Source organism: Humulus lupulus, chromosome 2 (genome assembly GCF_963169125.1).
Source record: "Humulus lupulus chromosome 2, drHumLupu1.1, whole genome shotgun sequence".
NCBI lineage: Eukaryota > Viridiplantae > Streptophyta > Magnoliopsida > Rosales > Cannabaceae > Humulus > Humulus lupulus.
Window position 1 is genome coordinate 55,152,742 of NC_084794.1, and position 10,528 is coordinate 55,163,269.

Sequence of the window (10,528 nt, forward strand, 5' to 3'; positions counted from 1 at the left end):
ACATTTATATAGAATAGCTGAAGAAGCCAAAAATAAGCCAAATTTCATGTAATAAGTGCCCCAATATTCAAATATTCTTCGATCTATATATATATATATATATATATGTGTGTGTGATATGAAACTACTACAATGTATTATTATATATTGATCATCATCACTTTTTTAGTACTTAAAAATTTTGTTACAAATAGTAGTACTATACTACGTACAGATATGGTTATGGAATGGAATCATGACTAGAGCTTTAAAATCATCATCACATGATATATTAAATCTATAAGTATACTAATAAATTTAATTATTGTGCAGCCACCCCACCCCCTATAGCTAGCTAGTAGTTGTAGAAAGACCCTAGCTAGTCTCCTTAGAAAATGAACCCTCCGTAAGAAGAAAAGGCTTTAGCTTGGTTTTGAATTGGTATGATATTCTTATTCGAATGATTATTCTCTCCACCATAATAAATATTATAATTATTGCCACTACCTGCCGCAGGAGCTTGATTAGAATTAGTATTAGTATTCACACCACCGTACGGCTGATCGTCAAGGTTCCAGAGGCCACCCCATAAATTACCATAATAATATTCTTGGTCTGCTGTGATCAGGTCAGACCACGAATATGAAACGGCGTCGTCTTGATAAACCATAGCTGGCTGTATGCTGCTTTGAATCTGAATCTGAGTCTGAGAAGAGACATTGGTACTATTGATCATATAGTCTTTTGCTGCTCCAGTGTTCTGATCCGAACTACTATTATTATTGTTAGTCGTCAAGGCCATATTCTCATGCTTTATGATTATTATATCTTGTGCCTGATCTTGATCTTGATCCTGATTGGTGGCGTCCAATATGGCCTCCGCCTGCAGAGGCAGATCAGTCTGACCCTTAACCAGTTTTTGGTCTTTGAGAAGTTGAGATCTTCTCTTTTGTTGCTTACGAGAGGATTTGTCTTTCTTCTTGAAATGAGTTCTCCAGAAGTTCTTTATCTCATTATCAGTTCTCCCTGGTAAGTATCTAGCAATGGTTGACCATCTATACGTATAAAAAAAAAAATACAAAACTACATATAAGTACAATACCAAAAATATATAATTATATAATAGAATGGTGTTATTATTATTATTATTATTATTTATTACTTACTTGTTACCCCACAGAGCATGAAGTTCAATAATGATGCCTTCCTCTTGTGGTGTTATCTGGCCTCTCTTAAGACCAGGCCTTAGATAATTCACCCACCTAAGTCTGCAGCTTTTTCCACTCCTATTCAATCCTGATACGAGTACACAATAAACCCAACAAAATCAAATGAGAGACTATCATCTATACAAATCTTGAAAAGAAATATATTAACAAAATCTGCTTATTAAGTTTTTTATAAAATTATCATGTGTGTCTTAATATATTTAGTACGTACAAATTAACCATTATATATGTAAAAACTAATAAGCCACTTATTAATCAGTTTTAGTACTCAAATTAAACAACCAATTGTTAAGTATACATATAGCTAGCTCAGAGCTAGCTAAAGTTAATAGTTTCAAGTGTATATATGCAATCGTATATGATCATATATACGTGTGTATTTATATATATATATATATATATTACCTGCAGATCGAGCTACAGAACTCCATCTTCCTTCACCATTCAAGCTCACATATTCAGTAAGCATCTTATCCTCTTCTGGAGTCCAAGGGCCTTTCCTCCAACCTTGCTGCTCTTGAATCCCCCAACCCATTGCAGATACCATACTTATCAGCTATATTGCTCTCTATAGTCACTTCGGATCCTATGCTGTCCCCAAGTTGAATGACACAATCAAATTACAAACATATATATATATATATATTGATCTCAACGTGACATGTATATATATATACGAGTATTAGTCACTTTCAATATATTATGATTTGATATATACCTTGTTGCTGATATCACAATCACTAGATAGATAGCTATAGCTAGTTAAGATCTTTGAAAGCTTTTTCAATATCGAAGTTGAGTTTGAGTACTTCTCCTTTTGTTAGTCAAGATCATCATCAATAAACCAGCTCCACGTCTCTTTTGCTCAGCTTCAGCCACGTGTTACAACATAGTGCATGAAGAGACAGATTAAATAATTATTTTTATCCAATCAAAGTACACCAACTGGTCTCTTCTCATCAAACAATAACTTTCCGTACTTGCTAGAAATGCATGATCGATGACGATGATGATGATACCGGTACACACCATACAAATAGATATATACATATTTAATTATAATATATATACCACGATTCCAAAAACACATCATACTAGTCACATTTTTGTATATGATAATTAATAGGTTTTTAGTATGTTAATCCTTTGAATTATATTTAGTTTAGTAAATGGTCCAGAATTATAAAATGTATTGATTAAGCTTTCAATCTAATTAGACAGTAGTAGCAAGTAGGTTATTATATTGAGTATTGCTAAGAAGTAGTTTAAGGAATGTGTCCAACATTATTTGGTGTAACATACTGTTTTTTGTGCAAATTAATATTGGGTCCTCATATCTTATTTTACATTAAAAATATATGAGATATGATATTAATTTTTGCACTAATGAACAGAATGCTACATGAAGTGGTGTAGGTATCTTAAGATGCCATATAGTAATGTTTCTATTATATTTGATTTTTTGTGTCTAATTATTGATGACATTGCTAACATGGCAATATGAAGATCTTGGGTTCATAATATGCACAAGTTTTTGTCTTTTATCTTTTCCTTTTTAGAGAGAAAAAGAATAAAAGATTGAGATGTTAATTAATTGTGGCAATAAAATTTATATTTTTTCCTTCCATATTGCAATGCATTTTTCTACCAATAACTAGACAAAATTACATATAAAAACTCAATTGCTACTCATTATTGAAATCATAAAGACTTAACTGTTACATTTTATAGTTAAGGGACTAGTTTACTAAACCCTATACAATTAAGGGTGAAATCATGTTAAAAACACTAATTAATAATTTAATAAAAAAAAAAGAGCAATACAAATAAAGTTCTTGATGTATCTAAGGAGGAGAAAGGTAGTGGGTAGTTGGTGTCTCCTCGAAAACGGCTTCTAGGCCAATGAGGCAGCAACAGGTGTTGATATACTCAATCTTAAAATGCTTACTTTTGTGTATTCTTTATTGGTAATGACTCATTATTTTAATGTCCAAGAAGTTTCTAGTATACCATTTAGGGTAAATTGGGCATTAAAAACTAGTAATAGCACAAGTGACTTTGGTGAGTCACCTATTCTACATCTGGCCCCTTTTGGATTTTATGTAAGCACAGCATATATATTGGGAAAGTAGGACATTGATCCATTGGTTTACTCCATTTTTTTATTCATGGCATGCCTATATATAGGTATTGATGGTGACGAAAACTATATAATAGTTTCGTTAAAGCTAGCTTGAAAGATTCTCTCTCTCGATCACTCAACAGAGTTTAAGATTACAGCTAGAAAATTTTAATTACGAATTGATTTGATTCTTGCTGAGATCAAGATTATATCAAAGACTCATTGTAGAGTCACTTTTGGTCTAGTTAGATGGACATGGACCTCTTTCTTTAGTAGTCACAATAATAATATTATTAATGGAATTAAGACCAACTCTCTAATCAATTTCTTAGGTAGAAAAATATTAATGTTTTATGTTTCCCAATTGAAGCTACTCCTCCAATCCCTTGAGTGAGTCAGGGACATTATTAGTGCTCAATCAGCTGCCACGAAGGCTAGCTTAAATTATATAATATTTGCTGATTAGAACCATACAAAACTTGCGCAATCTATTCCTCGTATAGGGAAACATTCGTGTGTAGTAGTACTTGACGAACCTCATCCAAGTATTTTTCTTATTAGCCAAATATAATTAATGTGCATATTTATATATTTTTATATTGAGAATTGATAAGGGGCACCATTCGTGCCCAACACCACATGTAGATGACATAATGTTATTGGTGCAATCCAATATCGGGTCCCATTTATTTGAATTTAATAATGGTTATGGGGTATCACTAACCAATCATGAGGCGACACCTCATGTGGTGTTGGGCACCTTAAGGTGCCAAATAGCAACACTCTTTTATATTATATATGCAAGATATGATAATGGTGTTTCTAAATCTTCTAGAAGGATTAAGACATTATTGTGAATATCCTACAATAATGTTAATTTTACTAATGCGTTACGCAAAACTAAATTAATCAGTGATCAAGAAATACTCTAATCATGATATATACAACTCTTTTATATTATAATAATATATATAACAAACTGATTTCGATATATATAGACCATATAACATGTATGTTACGTACATATCAAAATGTGAGCTAGTTAGATTTTGTATATTTTATAAATAATGAAAAGTGATGAAAACTCTGCTCAATGAGAGACTGAGGTTAATGGTATATTTATAAGTAAAGAATGAAGGTTTTAGACCTTGCAACGTATACAAAAATTTATAATAGAAAATATTCTGTCCACGATTACAAAATAATTAGTTTGCAGAAATCATTGGGAACACAAGACAATTCTAACAGAATCATACACCAAGCCAAATATACAGGGGTGTGTGCATAATACACCTAAGAATACAATGCCGGATAATTTTTAATTTCTAACACCCTCTCTCAAACTAAGTGGGGTGTCAACTACACCTAGTTTGTTAATAAGGAAATTGAATCTAGGTGCGTGCATGACACACCAGATTAGAGGCTAGAGTTGCAACTCCCATATTATCGCACCAGAAAATTGGAGTAGATGGCAGAGGAAAAGAGAACTCATTCAGCAGGGCTTGAATCCATGACATCTCAGTTGATACCTGAGCTAAGGCTCGGTATTCAGATTCTGTACTTGATTGTGCTACTACATGTTGTTTCTTTGAGGACCAAGAGATCAAGGTGTCTCCTAGATACACACAACAACCTACCACGGACCGTCTATTATTGGGACAACAAGCCCAATCGGCGTCACAAAAACCAGTCGAGTGAAGTCGATCACTATGCTTGATATGCAGACTGTAATATGGGGTACCTTTCAAATATCTTAACACCCTTTTTGCAGCATTCCAGTGGGAGGTTGTAGGAGCCTTTGCAAATTGATTAGGTTTATTTACTGTGAAACTCAATTTAGGTCTTGTGTAGGTTAGATACTGTAAAGCTCCTATAATACTTTTATATGTTGTTGGATTTATGAGAGGTTCCCCATATGATATTGAGAGAGTTTTACCTGTCGTCATTGGTGAAGGACATTTAAGATGTAGCATATCAAAACGAGTAAGGAGTTTCTCAACGTACTTGGCTTGATTAAAAAACATCCCTGTATTATCTCTAAGAATTTCAATTCCCAGGAAGTAGTGTATGGGTCCCAAATCTTTTAGAGCAAAAATCTTATTTAGCTTAGTCGTAAAGCTTCTGAGTTTTTCTCAGTGTTGTTTCCAGTCACAATTATGTCGTCGACATAAATGAGGACAAAAATGATGTGCTTGTCTTCCTTGTAGAAGAACAACGATGAGTCCGCCTTTGAGTTTCTGAATTTCCAACTGATCATTGTAGCTTTCAATTGTTTGAACTAGGCTCGAGGAGCTTGTCACAGTCCATACACGGATTTCTTGAGACTGCAAACATAATTAGGCCTGTCACTACATTCAAAACCTTGTGGTTGTGTCATGAAGACTACTTCATTAAGAGAGCCATTGAGGAATGTGTTGTTGATGTCTAATTTCCTAACATCCCATGATTTGGCCACGACCAGAATGAGGATGACACGAACTGTAGAGGATTTGATCACGGGACTAAAAGTTTCACCAAAGTATACCCCAGGTTGTTGATTAAAGCCTTTAGCGACAAGTCGGGCTTTGTATCTCTAAAAGGATCCATAAACATTCCTTTTTACTTTAAAAACCCATTGGCTGCCAACAATATTCATCTGAGCAATTCTGGGAACAAGTTCCCATGTGTTATTGAGCATAAGAGCCTTATAATCTTCATCCATTGCTTGTCTCCAGCCAGTATGATTAAGTGCCTCCTCAATGGTGTGTGGTGCTTCACTAATCTGCTGCCAAGAAGCCTGAACAACATAGATTTTAGGCTTGTAAATGCCAGATTTAGCACGAGTCACCATAGGATGAATAGACACACTAGGTTTGATTGTAGCAGTCATTTCAGGAGCAAATTCATTCTCTTTTTGCAAGACTGCATCCGAACCACTTGAAACAACAAGAGAGTGAACATAAATGTCAAGACTATGATCAATGTTTTCAATAGAGTTTACCTGATTATTGCAAGGAGTACTAGGATTAATATTTGGTTGTTATTCTGGTATACTACAGGGATGAGTTATATCAGTTCATGACCTAGCATGAGATGAGGAAGGACTTGATGAGAATGGTGTACCTGCAGTATTGAAGGATGTTGACCAAGAGGGAAAGTTAATAGTGACAACCTGTTCTGGTTCATGAGTATTGAGGAAACCATTTTTAAAAGGAAACTCTCTTTCGTTGAAAGCTACATTTTGAGAGATATATCATCTACTAGTGTTGCTAAGGAATTTATAGCCTTTCTGTTGATCACTGTAGCCTAGGTTCACACATCTAGCATAATGAAACTGAAATTTGTGGGTCTGATAAGGGTGTAAGCAAGGGTAGCAGGCACTTCCGAAGGTTTTGAGGAAATGATAATCTGGTTTTCGAGAATGTAGGACTTCAAATGGAGATTTATGATTAAGGAAAGGACTAGGGAGTCGGTTTATGAGATAAACTGATGTTTGGAATGAGTCCCACCAATATTTTTTAGGGATACTTGACTGAGCTAACAAGGTTAAACCCATCTCAACGATGTTTCTGTGCTTTCTTTCTGTTCTACCATTTTGAGCAGATGTGTGTGGACAGGAATGTGGAAAATCAATGACATTTTGAATGACAAGTTGTGTGAATGCTTGGTACTCGTTTGTACCCTCAGTCAGTGTGAAGTTGTTTTATTTTCCTCTCAAATTGGTTTTCAACAAGAAGCTTAAAGTGAGTAAAGGCTGCAAGGGCTTCAAATTTTGCTCTGAGGGGATAGATCCAAGTATATCTTCTATGTTCATCAATAAAATGTATATAAAATCTGAAATTAGTATTGGACATTATGGGTGCTGGTCCCCAAATTTCAGTGTGTATGAGGTCAAGTGGAATTTTAGCTCTTTGCTGGTTGATTTTAAAAGGTAAAGCATGGGATTTTCCCATTTGACAAGCTTCACAAAAGGAATTTCATTAGTTTTGGAAACTTGGGACAAGTGTAACGCCCTACCTCCTTAGAGCCGTTACTAAGTGAGTTTAAAACGTGCTTTCATCTCGCTAATCGAGGCTTTAGATCAAACAGTGTAATTAAGCTATAAACAGAGGGAAAACCTTAGAAATATTAACTCAATTTAGAAAATCATAAAAGGTTTACACTTGGGGTCCCCAAAATACAGTTTAGAAATATTTACAACATATTAATTAAACCAAGTCGACTAGACGACAAATTCAGAGTTTATCTACAAGCATCTCCCAAAATCCTCTGGCCGTGGCGGCCAGGCTGGCCAAACATGTACACGCCGCCTCACGCCTGCTGTACTCATGGTTGGTTGATCACCTCTGTACCTTTTACCTGCACCACAGAGCATCTGTGAGCCGAAGCCCAGCAAGAGAACCCACAAGCAGATAACATATGCAACACATATATCAAACATATAAACATGCCACCAATGGTTTAATACGTACGGCCTAGCCGTCCCAGGCATTTACCGAGCCCTGGGTTCGCGGACCATGCCGTGAGGATATCCCAAGTATCCTTCTAGGGACCCGCCCTAGCAACTCGCACTCCACGTGCTCAGCGCTGCTCCCGGCCTCTTGCCGTTCTCGGCCTTGCACTCAACGTGCCCAATGCCGTTCCTGGCCCTTCGCCGTTCTCGGTCTACACCGTTCCCGGCCCAAGCCGACCATTCACCTCATAAATCACAAAGCATAATAAGCATACATAGAATTCTAGCATAATCAGATAAAGGGCTACGCCCCGCAGTTCTAACATATTGGGCTCGGCCTTGCATACTAATCCATTCAATCACACTGGGCTCAGCCCTGCATATTAATTCATTCAAACACATTGGGCTCAGCCCTGCACACAAGCTCTATGGGAACAAAGTTCTCTTACCTGAGCCCCGAGCTTTCTGAGCACCGATGTCCCGAGCACAGTCCTCCAAACTGGAACCTCATCGAAATCCCTAGTCACAACACATCACCAATAACCATTCATCAAATTCTAATCCAGTGAATAACCTCAAACCATAACCCTAACCTCCGGAACCTTGAATTCCATCAATCCAAATGATAAAATCCATCCCAAGCCTTACCCTTTAAGTGGGAATGAGTGAGCATCGTGATGGGTTTCGCGGTGGGATTCCCAGGTTGATGGATCGGTATGAAATGAATGTTAAGTCATTGTGGACTGGTAGTCCAAGTGAGTTTGTTCTATTAGTAAGGTTAGGTGAATAGTACAACTGGTTAATATTTGAGTTTCCTTGTGAGAAGGATAGAGAGCCTTCGTAAACTCAAGGTCTATCTTATCAGATGAAGACTTTATTGTGACTTCCAGGTTTTGGGAGAGTTAGGAAGGCGATGAGTATATAAATGGAACTCAGTACAGATTATCACTCTCAGGCTGGTGGTAAATCAGAGAGAGAGAGAGTTATCCAATTATTATTGGAGGAGCATCTTATAGGACGAGTGAGAAAATATATGTATACGTCTGAATCCTGAGGTGGTTCAGGGGAGTTATGAGATTGCTGGAGCTTGAATTTTGGTTGCTCATTTCTCAGAATAGATGAAAAAGAGCTATTAAATTGAAGAGTAGGAATATGGAATTCCAGGTAGGAGAATGTGTCTTCTCTAAGGTATCATTATGGGAAAAGAAGTGAGGAATTAAGACAAGTTAAGCCCTAGTTTGTTTCAGCAGTTGGATCCTGACTGGGTCTGAACAGGGTGACTCTGAATCAATTTTACATTTGGCACTGGCAGTTGTATACAGTGAGTTGTGTACTTCCATGCAGTGGACATGGGTTAAAGAACTTATGAGTTGAATTAGAAGAATCTGAAAGTTAGGTTAAGTATTCCGGTAAGGAATAGCCAGTTCAGATTGTGACATAAGTAATGAGATTCTGTTGAGCAGAATGTACCTTGGGTTAAAGTAAGGTTATTGAAATACTGAGGTCAGGGAATGACTTAAGGAACTTATATCCAGTGAGTAGAACTCCGGTTCCGAGTTGTTGAGTAAATTTCGAGGACGAAATTTCTATAAGGAGGGGATAGTTGTAATGCCCCAAATTTTCTAATAAGGTTTAAGACCTTGATTAGGAGGCCGGGAGGGCCATAATTGATTTATTATAGTATTTAATGATTATATGCATGTGTACGTGAATTATATTATTATATGATGGTGAATGCATGCATATGGGCTCATATGTTAATTATGGGGGTAATTTGGCCACTGTGGGCGTAATTGTACATTTTGGGTGCATAAATGTGATTAATTATTATAGCCACATTATAAGGTGGATTGGTTCGAGCTTGTCGACATGAGACGATCATGAGATGTAAGTGTTCGGTCTAGTCATAACGGGTTTAAGTTCGGGGCTCGGGGTGATTTTGATGATTAGAGCGCTACCGGGAGATAAAGGGTAACGGGATGTGAGTTATTGGTATTTGAGATTATTGAGAATAGCGGGAATTGGAGAGCGTTAATTATGATTAACGAGTTTGGAGGAAAGTACCAAAGATGCCCTTGGGAGTCTTTAGAAACCATTAATTGACCTAGGGGTAAAATGGACATTTCACCCCTAGGATAGATATAACCTTATTTAGCTGAAAAAGGTGATGGAAAAACAGAGTATCTTTGAGAGTTCTCCCGTACCTTCTTCTCCTCACTGTTCTTTATGGTTTCTGAACCAATTTTGAGGATTCAAGCTTAGGAAGCAAGCCTTGGGAGTTTGGGAGTGTGTTCCACCATTGAAGAGCTTCATAAGCCGAGCTTTGGGTAAGTTTCTAACCATAGTTTCTCTGGTTTTCTCTGTTTCAGTTTTGTTTTGCAGCTGAGTTTTCTAGGGTGAATTCATGGGTTTTGTTGGGAGTTTTGGCTAGGGTTCTCATGCTTGTGATGTTTGGGATGGTTTTTGGGTTTACTTGGCATCAAGAATAGGCTTTGGAAGCTTGGGAATCGAGTTAGAATCGAAGAAGATGAAGAAGGTCGGTTCAGGGATGTTTTGGGCTGGAGGTAGCACTACAGCGCCCACCCTAGGGCGCTATAGCGCTCCTCAGGAGACTTTTTGGCTTTTGGGAAGTTCTGAGTAGAGCGTTGTGGCGCTAGGGGTTGAGCGCTGTAGCGCTACCCTGTTCCTTCCAAACCCCGTTTTGAGTGTTTTTAAGGGTTTTTGACTTGGGGTTTCAATCCTTAAGGCCCGGGATCGATTCTACTC

The 10,528-nt window shown here is 37.0% G+C and overlaps 1 protein-coding gene across 1 annotated transcript; it reads right to left on the reverse strand.

Annotated features, from left to right (window-relative positions):
* Positions 1-214: 214 nt before the first annotated feature.
* On the reverse strand, positions 215-1,835 carry LOC133816039 (transcription factor MYB13-like). The gene is made up of 3 exons (XM_062248747.1): positions 1,614-1,835; positions 1,146-1,275; positions 215-1,034 (listed from the first exon to the last, which is right to left on the reverse strand). Exons 1-3 carry the CDS (start codon positions 1,753-1,755, stop codon positions 368-370), a joined length of 939 nt encoding a protein of 312 aa, XP_062104731.1. The 5' UTR covers positions 1,756-1,835; the 3' UTR covers positions 215-367.
* Positions 1,836-10,528: the final 8,693 nt, after the last annotated feature.